The 21,853-nt window shown below is 41.9% G+C and overlaps 1 protein-coding gene across 4 annotated transcripts in view; it reads left to right on the top strand.

Annotated features, from left to right (window-relative positions):
- The first annotated feature begins 205 nt into the window (after positions 1-205).
- LOC148022345 (uncharacterized) overlaps positions 206-21,853 on the top strand; it is a 56,524-nt gene continuing 34,876 nt past the window's right edge. For 2 of the 4 annotated variants that reach the window (XM_087697967.1, XM_087697965.1), the window contains exons 1-2: positions 206-3,337; positions 3,431-3,501. In XM_087697967.1, coding sequence (XP_087554093.1) covers positions 343-3,186 — 2,844 coding nt within the window. In that variant the 5' untranslated portion in view covers positions 206-342 and the 3' untranslated portion in view covers positions 3,187-3,337; positions 3,431-3,501. Of the gene's footprint in view, positions 3,502-21,853 lie in introns of all 4 variants that reach the window. The other 2 variants (XM_087697964.1, XM_087697966.1) reach the window with 1 other exon arrangement.

The following is a 21,853-nucleotide window of genomic DNA, read 5'->3' as shown; positions in this document are numbered from 1 at the left end:
ATGAAGACTAAGAATATGAAGAACGAGAAGATGAATTAGAAGAGGACAATGCATATGAGGATCACTTAGTAAGTGAGCAGCTTTATGGACCACTTGTGGAAGAATATGGGTTATGCTAAATACTTTCAAAAATGTCTTCCACGGAACACTTGAAAAGAATCACGCTTCCTCTGGTGTCCTCCCTTTGGAGTTCTAAGTTGTAAGGGGGATTCATTATTCCCCTGTTCTGTAGCCGCGCCGCCCCCGCCCCCGCCCCCGCCCCCGCCCTCCCCGCGCGCCCCGCCCCCCGGGCGTTGGTGTTCGCGCGGTCTTCAAATTCGAAGAGGGCTGAGACGATGTGGCATGCTCACCCTGCCTGACATGAAGACCCGCGTACAACTCTCGGGGCTGATCAAGAGGTACACACACGCTCGGATGGCAGCAGAAGCCATCGAGGTGCTTCATTCCATGCACACGCTCGGATGCGAACCCAAGGTATATGATCTCAACCGCATCCTTTCCTGCGTCCTGCATGCGGACATGAGCAGGTTCGATGAGGTCGTCCATCATCTCATCATCATCATGCTGGCGAACGTGGGCTGCCTGCCCAACACCACCATTTGCAATGGCGTCATCATGGGGATTCTGAAAGCAGGCGCAGCAGCCCGTGACGTTTTCGCCATTTTGGACATCATGATGCACAGAGGACCCGGATGTGGATTTCCCCCAAACACTGTAACTTTCAACATTATCATCGGCAGATTGGTCAAAGAAGGAAGGCTGCAAGAAGCCATGAAACTGCTCGAATGCATGAATACTGTGGATTATCCCCCTGACACAGTAACTTACACCAGCCTTATCTCTGGCCTTGTTAAGGCAGGCGAAGGTACCTCGGTCCTTTCTACATTGGCTCGCATGATCGACAATGGATGTGCTCCCGACGTGCACACATTCAATGTTTTGGTGCGCTGGCTTTTGAAGGAGGGAAAACTGGAGGAAGCCCTGAGTCTCTTGGAAACCATGACTGCTGCAGGTTGCCAGCCAGACACTGTGACCTACAACAACCTTATCTTTGGCCTTTTCAAGTCAGGCAAAGGTATCTTGGCCCTTTCCACATTGGCTTGCATGATCGACAATGGATGTGCTCCCAATGTGCACACATTCAATGTTTTGGTGGACTGGCTTTTGAAGGAGGGCAAACCGGAGGAAGCCCTGAGCCTCTTGGAAACCATGACTGCTGCGGGCTGCCAGCCAAACACTGTGACCTACAACAGCCTTATCTCCGGGCTTTTCAAGGCAGGCAAAGGTATCTTGGCCCTTTCCACATTGGCTTGCATGATCGACAATGGATGTGCTCCCGATGTGCACACATTCAATGTTTTGGTGGACTGGCTTTTGAAGGAGGGCAAACCGGAGGAAGCCCTGAGTCTCTTGGAAACGATGACTGCTGCGGGCTGCCAGCCAGACACTGTGACCTACAACAGCCTTATCTCCGGCCTTTTCAAGTCAGGCAAAGGTATCTTGGCCCTTTCCACATTGGATCGCATGATGGACAATGGATGCACTCCCGATGTGCTCACATTCAGAGTTTTGGTGCACTGGCTTTTGAAGAAGGGGAAACCGGAGGAGGCCCTGAGCCTCTTGGAAACCATGACTACTGTGGGCTGCCAGCCAGACACTGTGACCTATGCCAGCCTTATCTCCGGCCTTTTCAAGGCAGGCAAGGGTACCTTGGCCCATTCCACATTCACTCACATGATCAACAATGGATGCACTCCTGATGCGCTCGCATTCAGAGTTTTGGTGCCCTGGCTTTTGAAGGAGAAGAAACCGGAGGAAGCCCTGAGCCTCTTGGAAACCATGCTTGCTGCGGGCTGCCAGCCAGACACTGTGATCTACACCAGCCTTATCTCTGGCCTTTTCAAGGCAGGCAAGGGTACCTTGGCCCGTTCCACATTCAATCGCATGATTGACAATGGATGCACTCCCGATGTGTACACATTCAATGTTTTGGTGGACTGGCTTTTGAAGGAGGGGAAAGTGGAGGAAGGCCTACGCCTCTTGGAAACCATGACTGCTGCAGGCTGCCAGCCAAACACCGTTACCTACACCAGCCTTATCTCCGGCCTTTTCAAGGCAGGTGAATGTAGCTTGGCCCTTTCCACATTGGCTCGCATGATGGACAATGGATGCACTCCCGATGTGTACACATTCAGTGTTTTGGTGGACTGGCTTTTGAAGGAGGGGAAAGTGGAGGAGGCCCTGAGCCTCTTGGAAACCATGACTACTGTGGGCTGCCAGCCAGACACTGTGACCTACAACAGCCTTATCTCCGGCCTTTTCAAGGCAGGCAAGGGTACCTTGGCCCGTTCCACATTCACTCACATGATCGACAATGGATGCACTCCCCATGTGCTCACATTCAGAGTTTTGGTGGCCTGGCTTTTGAAGGAGGAGAAACCGGAGGAAGTCCTGAGCCTCTTGGAAACCATGCTTGCTGCAGGCTGCCAGCCAGACACTGTGACCTACAACAGCCTTATCTCTGGCCTTTTCAAGGCAGGCAAGGGTACCTTGGCCCGTTCCACATTCACTCGCATGATCGACAATGGATGCACTCCCGATGTGTACACATTCAGTGTTTTGGTGGACTGGCTTTTGAAGGAGGGGAAAGTGGAGGAAGGCCTATGCCTCTTGGAAACCATGACTGCTGCAGGCTGCCAGCCAAACACCGTTACCTACACCAGCCTTATCTCCGGCCTTTTCAAGGCAGGTGAATGTAGCTTGGCCCTTTCCACATTGGCTCGCATGATTGACAATGGATGTGCTCCTAATACCCACACTTTCAATGTCTTGGTGCACTGGCTTCCGAGGGAGGGGAAAACAGAGGAAGCACTAAGTCTCTTTGAAAGTATGACTGCTGCAGGCTGCCAGGCAGATACGGTTACTTACAGTGGATTTATCTGTGGTCTTGTTATTGCGGGCAATGGTACCTTGGCCTGTTCCACATTCGCTCAGATGATAGATAATGGATGCACTCCTGATGTTCGCACATTCAATAAACTGTTGCACTGGCTTTTGAATGAGGGGAAGACAGAGGAAGCCCTGAGTCTCTTTGAAGCCATGACTGCTGCTGGCTGCCGGCCAGATGCTGCCACTTGTGTTACCCTTACCCTGGGTCAGTGTGGGCAACAGTACTGTGGCCCTTGACATATTTTCTCAAATGATAGGTAGTTGAGGCACTGCCAACATTTGTACATTCAATGTTCTGGTGCATTGGCTTTTCAAGGAAGGGAACACAGAGGAAACCTTGAGTCTTTTTGAAACCATGACTGCTGTGGGGTGCTTGCCACGAGCAAAGGTACCTTGGTCCTTTCTGTATTGACTCAAATGGTACATAAGGGATGCACACTTGATGCTCACACACTCGTGTTCTGATGCACTGGCTTTCAAGGGAGGGGAAAACAGAAGAAGCCCGAAGTCTGTTCAAAACCATGACTGCTGAAGGCTGTTCACCAAATATTGGTATGTACAATAGCTCTATCCCCGGTCTTATTAATGCAGGCAATGGTTCCTTTCGTAGGTGCTCGAATGATAGATAATTGATATACTCCTGATGCTTACCCATTCAATGTTCTGATCGAATGGGGGGAGAAGAGAAAGCCCGGAATATCTTAGAAATCATATTTGCTGCAGGCTGCTAGCCAAACATTGTTACTTACAAAAGATGTATGTCTGGTCTTGTCAGTGCTTGGCCAAAAGGTATTAACTCTTGCACAATGGTAGACTGTAGGTGTGTCCCAGACACTCGCACATCTATGTTGACTTGCAAAGGTGGTAATAGCAGAGAGAAAATTGTTTGAAAGCGTGACTGCGTGGGGTTGGTAGCTGGATACTGTTACTTATAACAGCCTTATCCCAGGGCTTGTCACTGAAAGCAGCTGTAGTTTGGCCATTTCCATGGATGCACAATTGTGTAATCAATGCTCTAGTGCACTAGCTTTTGAAGGGGAGAAAAAAGAAGAGGCTCTGAATATGTTGAAAGCATGACTGCTCGGGCCACTCACTGTATCCTGCTACTTACACCAGCTTTATCTCCAGTCTAGTCATTGTCAGCAAAGCCTAGTTGGCCCTTTCCACACCTGCTCAAAGGATGGATGGCTCATTTTTCAGAATACAATGTGGCAAGATGTCCATGGTCAAGATTGTTATGCCACGTGGAGAGTTGAGTCTATTGATTTTTTCTGGTAGTACATTTGCCAGCAATGCATGGCAAGGTTGGGTGCTAGTGGAGATACTATTACTTGTAACATAGCTTTATCTCAGGTCTTGTCACTAAGAGCACAAGTAGTTTGGCCCTCTTCATGTTCGGTTTAAGTCATTCCTATACAATGTTCGATGCACAATCATGCAATCAACGTTCTGGTGCTATGGCTTTTGAAGTAGAGCATAAAAGAAGAGGCTTTGAATCTGGAGAAAGTGTAATGAATGAAGCTGAGAGGAGAGAGGAGAATGAGCTGAAGAGAGAGAGAGGAAGAAGAAGAGAAAGAAAGACTAGAAGAGGAGAGAGAAAGACCGGAAAGAGGGGAGAAAGGAGAAGGAAGCCATGGAAGCTAGAGATGAAGGTGAAGAGTATGTTCTTGATAATAACTTGTTGCCCTAAACTGGGACTCTTACACCTTATATACCCTGATCAATATGTTTGGGTGTGTAAACCCTAGTTCCTATGTATCCCGCTTGTTACAATCCATCCCTACCCTGAAGGTTTTTGCCCTAGAAAACGAAGACAATTGGAGGCGAGTGATAGATAGGCCTAAGGAGTGGGGTGCAGAGTACTACTACTTTGAGCCAGATTACAATGAAAATGGATGGGTAAAGACTAGGAACCTCCAAGTGGTGAATTGAACTAACTGAGGAGGAGGAGCCCATAATATATATAGGCATAAATAATGCCATAAAATATGTTAGGGTGGCTTGTATTTAATGCTGGTTGATTGGTAGCAATAAATGCCCCATAGCATAAAATATTACACTAATAATGCCTAAAATAACTACCTAATGTGCCCAGCCATAATACATGCTTAGACTCACACATAAGCTGACATACTCTGTTAACACCTTCTCTTAGATCATGGGTGATCTGATACAATACAATTGTACAGTGAGAATGAATCAGAAACCATATAACATAGAACCACTAAGTAGAATTATGGATATCCAAGCAGTGGGTGATCAAGTCAACACCAAGGTGTCTCAGAGAGAACCGGATGTCGATGTTGATTGTACAAGCTTCTAAAGATGGAGAAGATCAGAGCAGCTCTCAATGTCTGTCAATAATGCCACTGATATAACACACGTGACCATCTTATCACCAATGCCGCAACGCATAAATAACCATGATTCCCCTTCTTTGGCCAGACCACCAAAGTGACCCCTCATGTGAGCTCCAGACGAAAGCTACCTGCTCTTTGTCAAAGAACCAGTCCATCATAAACCTGGATATCAATCCTAGCTCTAGGATTTAAACTTGCCAGACTTCAATCGACGCGTTAGGGATGTTTCTCTTTGGATCCTGTGCATCTATATAGAAATATAGATGAGGCACGGTTGCCCCATCTCACCACTCTCTCACACTCCCTCTTTGGCATTGGAGAGTCCTGAGGGATGACAACTTCATCACCACTAGAAAGCAGTTGAGAAAGGGCTTACCAAGCCCTTCCCATGATCCGAAGAAGAGCATCTACTCTTTTGTGCCTTGGACTTCACCTTGGCCGTAAGATCTGAGTCAGATTTTGAGGAAGATGATGACTCGTCGAAGTACGCATCCCGCTTCGTCTTTTGCTCCTTTTTCTTCTTGGAAGTCGCTAACTCTTTGCAATCCTTCCGCAAGTGGCCCTTCTTGTGATAGTAATAATGTTGGGCCTTCGACTTCTTCATCTTCTGATCCCTCTCTAAAGTTGCAAGAGCCTCACCTGAACCTCCATAATGTGACGAAAGCCGCCATGTAGTCGCAAAGTCGCCTCATGCTCAAGTAGCATCAATGACATATGAAGAAAATTGACAGGAGTCGTAGATGTCTGCACTCGTAAAGCATTCGTAACTCCCTCAAACTCTTGAGGAAGCTTGTAGAGTATCATACTAACGAGATGCGCCTCTGATAGGGTAGATTGCATAGTGCGAAGTTGGTCTTGGTCATACATCAATTGCAACTTAGACCATATGTCTAAAGCTGTCTTGCAGGAGCTGATTGTCGGTAGGACTTCTTTGGAAATACATTGAAGTAAGGCTGAATGTGACATTAATGTGACATTAAAAGTGATATTTAATATCACATTAAGGTCATAAGTGTGGAATGTGACATTAAAAGGGATATTTAATGTCACATTGGGGTAAATTTAGGGGAACATGCACGAGAATGACCGTCCAGGCTCTTGGGCGCTCGAACGGGGTTAAGGGGAGCCTAGAGAGTAAGGGAGTCCAGGAATAGTAGGACTCCAGGAAGTTGACGGCTGGCAAAGAGATCAGGTTAGAGGGCCAGCACTTATCTAGGCGTGGCTGGGAGGATAAACACACTCGTGCTTTCCATGGTCATTGGAGTTTTCTGACTCTCCATCATCTATCATTGGTATCAGAGCCTATGTTTCTGATCATTAATCGAACAGAAATCCGTCAGGTTGTCAGTCGCTAGTCAGGCCGTCAATTTTTGTAACGCCACGTGAGCATCAGGCGACGGGCCGAGAAGAAAAAAAAAACGGACGGAAGAAGTGCTACGTCTTATCGCGTGAGCATCTGGAACCAGGCGCCGTGAAGACGCGACGGGCCGTCAAAGAAAATTAAAAAGAATTCCAGCGCCACGTCACATTAATGTGACCTTCAACGTTACGGCAGAAACGTTACGGGCAGAAACGCTACGTTACGGGCAGAAAAATAATAAAAAAAAGCGAGGACTAGGGTCGCGAGAGGGTCGCGAGGACCAACCAGATCAAACGTGGAGCTGCCAGTATCCGCGAGAACCAGATCAGAAGTGGAGCCGCTAGCATCAGACGTGGGTCATTAAAAAAAAAAAAAACGTGATTCTGTCATGATTACTGCTGACGGGTAAATCCAACTGCTTCTGAGACGGATAGGACTGCGACTGTTGTGAGACAGGCAGAAAAATATCATATACAACTGAAGCCACAGCCTGCCATTAAAAATCAGGGAAGTACTTTACTTGTATGCAAATTTCTTATTTTTGCTTTCCAATTCCAGTGTATTAATGGCAGAAGAAGGGAAAGAAAGGGTAATGGAAAGTTCTAGTTCCGGGGATTAACCTATGGTAGATCCCCATGAACCAGACATACAAGAAGAACAATGGGAAGAATTTTTTGCCACGCGAGAGCAATTTGATGATCTTTCTGCTCGTGTGCAAACTTAGGGGGTTCAAATGGAATTTTTAACTCAAACACTTACTGAAATAAAATCTCAGTTAACTTTATTGTTGGAAAAAGATAAAAATAAGATAGAAATCTCAGATGTCCCATCTTCATCGAAAGATTTAGATGTGACTATGCGAGATCCTAAAGAACCTCAAACTTATCATAAATTGAGGGATAATCCGGTTTTAAAGGATATGAAACCACCTCAATTTTACGGGGAGGAAAAAGATAGGAATAAAGATATAATCTTTAATTTCCTCCAAAAATGGGAAGATTTACATAAATTGAAAAATACCCCACCACATCTTCAAGCACTGGAGGCTAGTTTAACTTTGGGGCCTAAAGCATATAAGTGGTGGCGAACCTTAAAGGAGGCGAATAAAATACCTGAAACTTGGGCTCAATTTGAATCCGTCTTTTTAAAAGAATTTCTTCCTGAAAATGAAATGGAAAGAAATTGGGAAGATTGGGATTATGTCAGACAAAAGGGACGACCCCTACTGACATATCTGGAGGAATATCGTGAGATAATCCTCAAACTGAAAGGAATTGATGAATTCCAAAAAACAAGAGGATTCATTAGGGGACTGGATAAAACCTGTAAAAAGGAAGTAAAACGGAGTTTACCTAAGACGCTTGAAGAGGCAATTAAATTTGCATTAATCTATGAAGATAGTACGCGTCCAGGTACACTCACTAGTCCCACTGATACGGAGCCCAAGTCTAAGGAATTAGAAACCTCAAAATTTGTGGGCAAATTTAAAAGAAAAATGCCATTTTTCAAGGGTAAAAAACAACCTTTTGAAAAGAAACCATATATGAGGCCAAAGTTAAGTCCTGATGACTTTGATAAGGCCAAAAAAGAAAAATTGTGTTTTAATTGCCTATCCCCTAACCATGCTGCTTGGAATTGCCCTCAAAAGAAAAAGGGGGAAGACAAAGGAAAGGACAAGGGCAAGGGAAAAGAAAAACAAATCCATGTAGTGCAGACCTTAGAATTAAAGGACCATGAAAAGTATAAATCTTTAGAGGTCTTGCACCATGGATATACAACATAAGTGTTGTATGTCAACTTCTTTGTGGCAGCCTACTTTTGGGCCACATGATTTACTTAGAGTACATGGATTGATAGCTGGAAAACGGGTTAGAGTCATGATTGATGACTCTGCTACACATAATTTTATAAATTATGCACTTGTCAAAAAATTGAAACTTCCCCAACAAAACAGTGAGCATCAATATGTTGTTCGTATGATGCAAGGCCAAGACAATAAAATATGGGATACAATGGTATCCAATTTGGAAATCGAGATTCAAAGATATAAAGATAAGCTTGATTTCCAAATAATGAACATGGAAAGAGCTGATATTGCTCTAGGGAGGGAGTGGCTATGGGGATTGAAACCATCCTTAAAACGTAGCTATCACCATAATACACTGGAATTTGAAAGGGATGGTAAGACTTTTGTCATTCAAGGTGAACATGAAGTATCTGATAATCCTTTGCTGTGTTCTAATGAAGTTCAGAAGCTGATAAAGAAGGAAGTTTGTGAGGTATATATGCTATGGTCTCTTCCTGTACATAATACTTTTACTTTCTGTAATATAAAGCAACAATTTTCTTATGTTTGCGAATTGAATGTTAATAATGAATTGAACAGTTTGTTAGATGATTTTAAAGATGTGTTTCTTTCTGATTTACCAAGTGGCCTTCCACCAGATAGGGGTGAAATAAATCACCCAATTGATATAAATAAGGATACACACCCAATTTCAAAACCACCGTATAGGTTAAGCGAAACACAGCATCAAGAAGTTGAGAGACAAATTAAGGATTACCTGGATAAAGGGTTTATTCAACCCAGTAATTCACCTTGGGCTTCACCAATTTTATTGGTAAAGAAAAAAGATGGTTCTATGCGACTTTGTGTTGACTATAGAGCACTTAATAAAATAACGGTGAAGAATAAATTTCCTATGCCCAGAATGGAAGATCTTTTTGATCAATTGCAAGGGGCAAAATTCTTCACAAAGATAGACTTAAGATCAGGTTATCACCAAATAAGAATTAAGGCACAAGATGTTTCCAAGACGGCATTTCGTACTAGATACGGGCATTATGATTTTTTGGTGATGCCTTTTGGCCTCACTAATGCACCAGCTACCTTTATGAAGCTGATGAATAGTGTTTTACGGCCCTATCTAGGACATTTTGTAGTAGTCTTCTTGGATGATATCTTGATCTTTAGTAAATCAAGAGAAGAACATTTGGAACTTACAATTAGTATTCCAATTGTTAAGAACACATTCCCTTTATGCGAAGAAAACTAAATGTGAATTCTTTGCACAAGAGGTCAAATATCTAGGGCATATAATCTTGAAAGAGGGAATCAACATGGATCCATAAAAAGTAAGGGCAATTATTGAATGGCCACCTCCAAGGAACCTCGAAGAGCTGCAGATCTTCCTAGGTTTATCTGGATTTTATCGTGAATTATGCCAAAATAGCTGTTCCAATGACAGACCAACTTAAAGGGAAAGGGAAAAGTTTTAATTGGGGAACAGACCAAAATGAAAGTTTTCAAAAACTTAAGGTAGCTATTGCTACAGCTCCAATATTATTAATAGTGGATCCCAATAAACCATTTGTGGTTGAAGCTGATGCCAGTGATAAGGCAATAGGCGCGGTCTTATTACAAGAAGGTCGACCAGTTGCTTTTGAAAGCAAGAAATTAGATCGTGCAAAACAGAATTATTCTGTTTATGAGAGGGAGCTGTATGCAATAGTACATGCAATGAAAAAATGGAGGCACTATTTGTATGGTGCCAAACTTTTGATTTTATCGGATCATGAAAGCATTAAGTGGCTTAATGATCAACCAGATTTACACGGGCGTAAAGCCAGATGGGCCGAACTCCTCCAAGAGTTCGACTATGAGATAAGATATAGAAAAGGAAAGTATAATATAGTAGCTGATGCACTCAGCAGAATGCCCATCATTAATGAATTGAGTTTTACTCAGTTCACTTCCAACTTGCTTGAATTTTTAAAAGGGAAATGCCAGGTTGATCCGGCATATTCCAACATATGGGAAGCAATAAAAAATGGGGATCCAAATGAAAGTGCTTCTACTGAGGAAGGAATATCTGAGGATGTTCAACAAGGAAATGGAGCATCAGGGGTTGCTCAAACTGGATTCAAGTGGAAGAATTTTACCATTGATAATGGTTATTTACTCTACAAGGGTAGGGTATGTGTCCCGAAAGATATAGAAATAAGGCGCCAGATACTCTTTGAGTGTCATGATACCCCTAGTGCGGGACATCCAGGAGTTAATAAGACTTATAGTCTTATTAAAAGGCAGTTCTATTGGCCTGGAATGAATAAGGACGTCCTTGACTATGTGGTCAAATGTAATAAATGCCAGGTTAATAAAGCTGAAAAATTAAAAATGGGAGGACTTCTCCATCCATTAGAAATTCCTTCGGGAAAATGGGAGAGTATCTCCATGGACTTTATTGTTGCTCTACCTAGAACACAGAGGGGGCACGACTCTGTGTGGGTGATTGTGGATAGGTTAACCAAAATGGCTAGGTTTATTCCAACTTCAATTGATGTTAAAACACCAGAATTGGCTAGATTGTTCGTAGAGAACATATACCGATTGTATGGCCTTCCGGCAAATATAGTTTCTGATCGGGATAGAAAATTTGATAGCCATTTTTGGCGTGCGGTATTTAGGAAATTGGATACTAAACTTAGTATGAGTACGGCGGATCATCCGCAAACAGATGGGCAAACTGAAAGGGTTAATCAAATTCTTGAAGATATGCTTAGGGCATATGTAAGTAAAAGGCAAACTAATTGGGAAGAGTATTTACCGATAGCAGAGTTTGCATATAACAGTGCCAAACACTCTTCCACTGGATATAGTCCATTTATGTTAATGTATGGGTTTCAGCCCAGAGCTCCTTTTGCAGTAGGACTGCATAAGGAAAAGGTTCAGGCAGCCAAAGATTTTTTGGAGGATATGAGTAGTATGTTAAAATTTGCTCAAGAAAATATTAAAAAAGCTCAAAATCGAGCTAGAGCATATGCAGATCCTCACCGAAGAGACATCTCCTTTGAAGAAGGAGAATTGGTCTATCTTAAGGTGCCTGAACAAACTAAAACTATGAAAAAGGAACATCGTCCAAAGCTTTCACCAAGGTATTGTGGTCCTTTCATAATACTTAAAAGGGTGGGAGAATTGGCTTACAAGCTCCAACTACCTACTGGTTGTAAAATACATCCAGTTTTTCATGTAAGCAAACTAAGGAAGAAGCTGGGTGATTTGGATAATCTAATCTTAAATGATGATATTGAGGAGTTATTCTATGACCAATCTAATCCACATGAACCAGAAAAAATATTAAATATTCGTACTAGACGAACGAGGAATACTATTTATCAAGAATGTTTGGTTAAGTGGAAAGATTGTTCAGAAGAAAGCTCAACATGGGAGCGAGCAAGTACTTTAAAGAAAAGGTTTCCCGATTTACAATTAGACCTTCCAAATATCGTTTTCGAGGACGAAACCGATTCTTAAGGGGAAGGAAATGTGACATTAATGTGACATTAAAAGTGATATTTAATATCACATTAAGGTCATAAGTGTGGAATGTGACATTAAAAGGGATATTTAATGTCACATTAAGGTAAATTTAGAGGAACATGCACGAGAATGACGGTCTGGGCTCTTGGGCGCCCGAACGGGGTTAAGGGGAGCCTAGAGAGTAAGGGAGTCCAGGAATAGTAGGACTCCAGGAAGTTGACGGCTGGCAAAGAAATCAGGTTAGAGGGCCAGCACTTATCTAGGCGTGGCTGGGAGGATAAACACACTCGTGCTTTCCATCGTCATTGGAGTTTTCTGACTCTCCATCATCTATCACTGAATAAGCACGGGCATCATTCGAATCCCATGTAAGCACTGCTTCCTCATGGTTATCTTCATCAAAATCAGTTGGAACAGGAGAGGGCTGTTGAGGACGTTCAATAGCTCCACCAACCACGTACTATAACCGCTTCTAGATAAAACATACCTTCATCACCGCACTTCACGTGTAATAACTAGGTCCATGGAGCTTGTCATCAATGGATGTGCATGGAGGAGCCATTTGCAGAGGATTTGGAAGAGAAGTAGAGAAAAGAAGGTATTTGGAGAGGGAACACAGCCAAAACACAAGTATAGATTGCAAAAACCAAGAGTTCACATAGAGTATAACTCAAAATCTAACCAAAAGAAGACAAAAGCTGCTGCAAAAATAAAAAAATCAGTCAAAAACAACCAAAAACAGAAATGGCCTGAAGGTACAGTTGCCTAGCCAAGGAGTCAAGAACACCAAAATGCAAGCTAAGTACTGCGATAAATAAGCTGGAAAACTATTGTAGCAGCCTAAAAACTGAAAATGCAGGCAGCGAAGGGGCTGTAGACAGCAGGTGATCGTAAATTTGCAAAAAATGCAGGGAAAACAGGTCACCTGTATGGAGCAGTGGTCACCTAATCAGTAAGGGTGAAAACAGTCTTGAAATCAGCAAGAAAACACAGTAGGAGCAGAAATCTTGAAATTTGATAGCATATCAGAAGTGGTGCAGCAATGGAAGCGTAGATATAAGCTGTAATAAACTGCCGAAACACAAGACATAAGAGAAAGGGAAAGAAAGAACACAATACAGATGTGAACTCAGATGTATGCTCGGGAAATGAAATCCATATATCAGACACGAGACTGTTGCATACAATAGTGAGTCACTGGTTGCATGGGCACCGGCACCGGCTCCTCTCTCCATGGGACGTCTAGGTGGTGAACTGAACTAACTGAGGAGAGAGGAGCCTAGAATATATATAGGCATAAATAATGCCATAAAATATGTTAGGTCGGTAAACATTTAATGTTGGTCGATTGGCAGCAATAAATGCCCCAATAGCATAAAATGCTACACAATGAAAATGCCTAAAATGACTATCTAATGTGCCCAACCATAATACATGCACAGATTCACACATGAGTTGACATCCTCTGCTAACAATATGTTATTTTTGGTAGGTTTGCATTTGCCCTGATGTAGCTTGAGATGGTATTATATTATGCTAGAGGCTTTTCTCAGCTAGGTTCATTTTTGCAAGTGCACAGTGAAAAGGAAACACCAACATAGAGACAAAGGAATAGAGAGACTGCAAGTAAAGAAGAAAGAAATCTGCACTAAATGAGAAACAAATGTTGAATACAGGACTGATTAGTCCTTGCACACAGCCCCCCACAGCGTCAGTGAGGACACCAAATCAAGTTGATGATATCAATATTAGAGACGGAGGAGAAGATCAAAGTCGAAATGTGTATTTGCAAAACCTATTAGGGAAGAATGGGAGATGTTTTGCCAAGTGAGTGGGAGGTGGTTATAAATGGCAAAACACTCCTAAATTTGGCCAACTTGATATCTGGGGCCATAAAATATGGCCGACCAACATTTAATGCTGGTAAAAATACCAGTCTGGCACAAAAAAATCTCGGCAAATGTGGACAATGTCCCTCGCAGGTGAGGTAGACTAATGTATGTAGAAACTACTCGGGAAATGCACACAACATCCTGACTGGAGGAGAAAATGCATTGAAAGGCATTAAAATGGTTTCTCTAGAATGAGATACCTTCTCCGTCAAAACAAGTGATAGACATGTCAGAGCTCTTAAAGTCCTCATTTGACTCAGACTGAGGCTCACAGGTAGGAGATGATAAGGCATGACAAACATGACTGTTAATACCCCCTCTTAGATCTTGGATGTGGCGGAAGGCCAAGGGAGAAATGGATCCTAGGCTGGCAAGAGGAATACCAATGTTGATGAAGTTTGTTGATGAAGATCGTTGATAAGAAGCTTCTTAGGATCTTGGGAAACCCCCTCTGAAACACTAGGGACCAAGAAATCCATAGCCACATCACCGAGATCGTTCCCCTCTAAAACGGATGGAGGGTATGAGGGAATCATTACAGGAAAAGGTGGGAGATGGGAAGGAACTTGTGGAATAAAGAGTGCACACAAGCGGGAACAGTGTAGCAAGAGACAATTGCCTTGGAGGACCTTGCATAAGAGAAGCAACATGGATGTTGCAAAGCTCATTCTCATGCCAACTTGTCACATAACAACTCTTGTAGAAGAATCCTTAATACAAACGGCCCGCTCAATGAAGATAACTTGAGTACCAAGCCTAGTAAGGCAATAAACTGAGAGGAGTGGAAAGCCCAAGTTCGAAATGTAAAGGGTCTATAAAGGAATTGGATGCATTGTCAGCAAACAAAGGCAAAGTGCCAACACTGCTGATAGGTACTGATATAGTGTCAGCAACAGCGACTTAACCCTCAGAAGGGCGTAGATCGTGCAACAAATCACCTCTTGGAGTCATATAACTAGAAACTTTACTATCAACCAGCCAAGGCCTCTCAAAAGACCAAGTAACCATTGAAGAAGACTCTTCCAACTCAACAATAGGGAGGAACACTAACTCATGGGTAATTGTGGGAGTAGAGGTAGAAGGCTTGAATGTTGTAGCTCCATCCTTGGCTCTCGGACAAAGGTGAGGGTACTTCTTCCAATATTTTTTCTTTGGATGTGTCCCCTTCCCACAGTACGGGCATTTAGGCTTCTTCGAGTTGGAGCTAAAAAAAACTCTCATGTCGTTTAGTCCTCCTTGCATGCAACCCATAGTGGCATTGAGGGCATTGAATCAGGTTGATGATGACAGCAACATTGGAGACGGAGAAGATGAAAGTCAAAGTGTGCACTTGCAAAACTTGCAAGGGAAGAATGGAAGATGATTTGCCAAGTGGATGGGAAGGTAGCTTTAAATACCCAAACACTCCTAAATTAGGTTGATTTGATATTTGGGGCCTAAAATATGGTTTACAAGCATTTAATATTGGTAAAAATGCTAGACAGCAAGGCACAGGAAAATCTCAGCAAATGTGGACGATGCTCAGTAAGTGAGGCAGACCGATGTATGTAGAAACTACCCAGGAAATGCACACATTTCGATTGGAGTAGAAAATACACTAAAAGGCAATAAAATGGTTGCTTTAGAACGAGCTAGCTCCTCCATCAAAGCAAGTGAGAGGTATGCGAAAGCTCCTAAAATGCTTGTATGACTCAAACAGAGGCTCACAGGTAGTAGATGACAAGGCATGATAAACATGATTGCTAACATTTTCTTAAACGTGTTTGTTCTAGCAAACAAAGCAAAGAGATTACTTGAGGCTATTGCTTTTGAATGGACATGGTTATGGGCTAAAATGTGAGTGTATGGCTGGGACTATCATTGCCCTATCAGGGGTAATACTTATTGTCAATTTCACAAAAATTTAAGATGAAAATTTACATCTCGTTATCATGAGTTGATTGCAATTGTAAGAGCATGTGGATGAATGTGCAGTTTTTCTAGGTGGTTGTGCATGTTGAGGACATCTTGTGAGGAGGAATTTGGACCTACTCCATGTGAGTTTCCATTATAGTATTCCAAAACCATGTTTCAAGTAGATTGAAATGGCACAGTTGTTTTGCATATAAATGATGTTGTTGAATGCAGTTTTGGCCCCCAAGTTTTTGTCAGAGGTGGTGCAGCAATGGAAGCGTAAACATAAGTTGTAATAAATTGTTGAAACACAAGACAAAAGAGAAAGGGAAAGATTGAACACAATACAGATGAGAACTCAGATATATGCTCGGGAAACGGAATCCATATATCAAAGACGAGATTGTCGCATATAGTAGTGAGTCACTGAATGCATGGGAACTGATATCGACTTCTCTCCACGAGACCTTCAGGTGGTGAACTGACCAACTGAGGAGGAGGAGCCCAAAACATATAGGTATGAATAATGCCATAAAATATGTCAGGTTGGCCATCAATAAATGCCCAATATGACCATAAAATGACATAATAAAAAAACCTAAATAGCCTAAATAATATGCTCAAGCCTCTGTAGCTCAGACTCACATGAGCTGACATATTTGCTAACACTATCTCAAATCATGGGTGATCTAATACAATACAATGGTACAATGAGAATGAATATGAGACCATACAACATAGAACCACCAAGTAGAACCATGGATACCCAAGGAGTGGGTGTTCAAGCCACCACCAAGGTGCCTCGGAGAGAACCTGATGTTGATGTCGATGGTACTAGCTTCTGAAAATAGAGAAGACCATAATAACTCTCAATATTTGTTAACAATGCCTTTGAAGTAGCACATGTGACCATCCTGTCACCAATGCTCCAGTGCATAAATGACCATGGGTTCCCCTCCTTTGGCTAAACTACCAAAGTGTCCCCTCATGTGAGCTCTAGACGAAAGCCACCCACTCTCTCTCAAGTTACTGGTCTATCATGAACTTAGATGTCAATCCTAGCTCTAGGATTTGTACCTGCCAGACTTCAGTCGATGCGTCAGGGATGTCCCTCTTTGGATCCTGTGCATCTGTATAGAGATATAGATGAGGCACGACCGCCCATCTCACCACCCTCTCATACTCCCTCTCAGGCACCGAAGAGTTGAGGGATGACTGCATCACCACCACTAGAAAGCAGTTGAGGAAGGGGCTACCAAGCCCTTTCCACGATCTGAAGAAGAGGATCCCTTCCGCGCCTTGGACTTCACCTTGGCTGGAGGATCTGAGTCGGAATCTGAGGTAGATGATGACTCGTTGGAGGAGTTTGCATCCCGCTTCATCTTCTACTCCTTTTCTTCCTTGAAGCCGCTAACTTTTTGGAGTACTTCCGCCAATGACTTTTCTTGCCAAAGTGGTAACATTGGGCCTTCGACTTCTTCATCTTCGAACCCCTCTCTGAAGTTGCAAAAGCCTCAGGGGAATCTCCAAGTAGTGTATCATCAGTGGATGTGCATGGAGGAGCCATCTATAGAGGATTGAGAAGAGAAGTAGAGAGAAGAAGGCATTTGGAGAGGGGAACACAATCAAAACACGAGCACGGATTGCAAAAAACACGAGTTCACATATATTAGAACCCTAAACTTGACCAGGAAGACAAAATCTACTGCAAATAAATCAACAAATTAGTCAAAACTGCCAAAAACAACAAAAACGACCGGAAAGTACAATCGCCTAGCTAGGAAGGAGTCAAGAACACCAAAAAACAGGTTGAGTACTGCCACAAATAGACTGAAAATTTATCGCAGCAGCTTGAAAATTGAAAACGTAGGCAACAGAGGGGTTGTAAACAGCAGGCGATGGCAATTTTGCAAAAAACACAGGTAAAATAGGTCGCCCGTATGGAGCAGCACTCACTTGATGAGCAAGGGTGAAAACATTCTTGAAATCAGCAAGAAAACACGGCAAGAGCACAAATCCTAAAATCTGTTACCATGTCAAAAGTGGTGCAACAATGGAAGCGCAAAAATAAGCTGTAATAAATTGCTGAAACACAAGACAAAAGAGAAAAGGAAAGAAAGAACACAATACATATGAGAACTCAAATGTATGCTCGGGAAATGGCATCCATATATCAGACATGAGACTGTCGCATACAACAGTGAGTCAATGGCTGCGTGGGCACCGGCTCCTGTCTCCACGGGACCTCTAGGTGGTGAATTGACCAACTAAGGAGGAGCAGCCCAGAATAAATTGGCATGAATAATGCCATATTATATGCTAGGTCGGCTAGCATTTAATGTTGGTTGGCCAAATAAATGCCCAATATGACCATAAAATGACACAATAAGAAATACCTAAATAGCCTAAATGATATGCTCAAGCCTCTGTAGCTCAGACTCACACATGAGCTGACATGTCTACTAACAAATTTTTAATCCTCACCTTGCAGCACCTTTTGGTGTGATTAGAATCTAGATCGCCTCCCATTACGCCTCTATTCATGTGTGTGCCTTTGTTGAGAGTCCCTCTCTCTCAACAAAGCATGTACATGGTAACAAAAGTGCAATAGGAGATACATAAGTAAGATAATGCAACCTGTCACAATTGCAACATAGTTTGTTAGTCCTCTCTTAGCTTGTAAACCCCCCCCCCCCGGTTGTAGTTAATACAATCGTTGCTTAGAGTTCCTCTCTCTCTCTCTCTCTCTCTCTCTCTATCAGTTAACACAATCATTGCTACTCTGTTGTTGCATAGGTCATTTCTTCATCGCTCCATAGTTTGTTGTTGCTCAGTTCGGCAAAGTTCATCACTTTTCAACTTGCTACTTTTCGCATTTTCCTACACGCACGCACACGCACATGCGTGCACACGTATACGCACACACACACACACACACTCTCTCTCTCTCTCTCTCTCTCTCTCTCTCTCTCTCTCTCAGAGTCATGAGTCATAGCTCTGCTGTAGTTTAGCATAATTGAATATTCATTTTTGAGTCTCAATAAGACATTATAGAAAAGTTTTAAAAGCCTAAGCATTAGGCTACTCTAAGGTCATTAACTTATATATTAACTCTTGTAGTCTTAGCACTTGGTGTTCGTTTGTGCCAGTGGCACCTTGAAGTGGATTGTATATGGATTTTGAGTTTGTGGTTTTGTCCTATGCACCTTTGAGGTGTCTTATAAGATGTTTATATCATTCTTTTTCTCTCTTTGCCTTTGTCTCTTCCCTTCCCCCTTCCCCCCATTTTTACTTGCTAGCCTTGTCTTCTTCTTCAATTTTCTTCAATCTTGTAATGATTATGTATAATGTTTATGTGGCATGAAGGCTTGGGTAAAATTTAAATATGCGCTGTTGTGTACACTAATATATTAAAGTATATATATAAATGCTAAATCATTGAAGTTCCCCGTGTTTCCAAAATTGATTTGAACTTTTAAATTTTGGTTTTTGTCGTTTTCATTTCCTTGGTTTTTGAAACTTAGTGGAACTATCGCTCTTATCCTTGGAATCCACAATTTGTCTATACATTAACAAAATGAAAGAATTTGGATGCTTTCTGTGTACCAATTGGCAAGAATGCATGTCATAGCATGTGAGAAGCAAGATATTTAGTATGGTACACTCTTGGAGCTATTCTTGACGTCTTTGACATTACTCGTAGTTTACCTCATCCTTGATCCTTGAGATAGAGGTTTGAGGCCCCTTGTCATGGGGTCATGTATATATATTGCTTTGCTTTGGTATGCACATGTGAGCTATACAAGTGAAGTACAAGTTATTCTGGGCATGGTGATAGTCCAAAATCCAAGTTGGGTAGTTAGGGACATTGGAGAAAGTTGTTACGTGTTGCCATTTAGGGCATGGTGATAGTCTAAAACCCAAGTTTAGCAATTAGAAACATTGGTAAAAGGTCTTACAAGTTTGCATATGTACTAATGGGTGCTTGATGACAATCTTGGTCTAAGGTTAACAAATGTTAGAACAACTTTCAAGTTCAAAAGGCTTAGCACATTAAATGTGGATGTGCAATGGCCAATTTATGGTAGGGATGAGGATTTTTAATTTCCACAATTATGAAGTGCTGAAAATTAGAATGTAGAGGTTGAGTCTACATTGAAATGTGTGCCACTTGGCAAGAGGAGAGAGAACTTGCAATGCAAACTAATGGAGAGTTGATTGGGGTTGGTGGAGGGTTGGAGAGAGGCCATTCTAGCTAACTGATGGTTGCGAGGAGAGGTTCTCAACAATCATGAAGAGGGAAAACAACAAGCTAGCAACAAATCACATTTGTGACATGACAAGCATAACATGTTTTCTTCTTTGTCTCAATGAAAGGCAATGGTATAAGAGGAGGGCTTGGTAGCCATGCTAATGTGTATTCCCCTTTCAAAGTTGTGGATGCCATTGAAATTTCCATTAGAGTTATTGTTCAAAAGATTCTCTATCCAATTGATTTTCTTTCTCTCCTCTCAACAAATATGAAAGTATACATCACTGGTTTGATGTAATACAACTTGATAATTGTTATAATTGAAAAATATTATTGGTTCAATTTGTGCCCAATTTGCACCAAAATCAAGGGGCAAATTAAATCTTGATGTTATTTCTTATTTGTGATAGCTTAAGGAGTTTAAATTTGTAGAGAGATCATTTTATATCTTAGTGTACTATGGATTTGAACCAATATAAGTTAAAGAAATACTATAGGGGTGCCACTTTTGGGGCCAATTAGGTGGACATTGTCCAAGATCTAGGTGTAAAGTATTAGTTTTGGTCATGGTTTCATTGCCATTATACATTAACTCCTTTGAGTAGGTGGGCTCAAGACACTTCATTGCAAGATGATGTGACTACAATTTGTTGAATTTATAATAAGTTGTGTGACTCAACAAGCATGTCATCATCATACTCTAGAGGTGAGGATTGAAGTTAAGGTGATGAATCACAATTTGAAAGGTCATAAAGCATTGGAAAAAAATACAATGGTCGATCTTGGTATGTGCATGTAGTATGGGTAGTGTATTAGGAATGTTAGATTTGATCATGAGTCGGATCCCTCAAAGGACTCCAAATGTTGATGACTAGTAAGAGAAAGATGATTATGATGCCTAATTCAAGGCATAATTGAGGAGAACTAATATCTTTGATCGACTTGCAAAGGATCCTTGATTTATTGAGTTTTGGCATTCTCCAAAGGACATCAATGTGAAAAAAAAAAGAAATCGTCATCCAAAGCTTCAGGTTAGCTTGACTTTCCAAAAAGTGAGACACATTAGCCCCAGAAGCACGAAATGCTAATAATGAGTAGAAGAAAGTGTTGACAATGGGGCAAAAACATTGGATGCATATTAATCTTGGAAATGCCATTCTGATGAGTTTTGAACGACAAAGTATGTAGCCCAATGTTGGGTACTTAGGATACTTCAGTGATGGTTTCATATTCCATGCAATGGTTGGGTATGGTTTAGCTATGAAAATGTATGGCCCAAATGCTTATGGTATGTAGTAAGCAATGCATGGTCCAATGTATCCAAGAACAATCAAGAGTATGCATAATCCAATGTGTAATTATATTGGCATGGTTGAACTAGAATGTTTAAGAATAAATTTGGTATTCTTGGTGTATTTGGGGGTCATGGAATAATGGTGGTTATATGAATGTTCTATTTGGGAATATATTTTTAATTCTTCATGTGTTTGGGGCTTATGGAATAAATGCTAGTCATACGAATGCTCCATTTAATATTGCTCATGATATAAATGCAGCAAATGCATCCTTTTTGTAGCCACATGCTTATGATAATTGTAGCTCCAAAAGGGAAGGTATTAACAGATTTTCATGAGGTGGCAAAGCAATGAAGTTTGAAGTATTTAGTGGTGCGTAACACAAACTGAAGGCCTTGGTCTTTAATCAATGGATTGATGCCATATACACAAGAGGGAACTTTACTAAGTCATTTAAAGTCTCCAAGGCAACCACTTTCTTGAAGGGTAATGCATTTCAAAAAATCACTTCTTATGCAAGATAGAGCATAAT

Source organism: Lygodium microphyllum, chromosome 17 (assembly GCF_053477565.2).
Source record: "Lygodium microphyllum isolate KBCC chromosome 17, Lygodium_microphyllum_v1.1.10, whole genome shotgun sequence".
Taxonomy (NCBI): Eukaryota; Viridiplantae; Streptophyta; class Polypodiopsida; order Schizaeales; family Lygodiaceae; genus Lygodium; species Lygodium microphyllum.
This window is presented reverse-complemented; position numbering and strand designations above follow the sequence as displayed.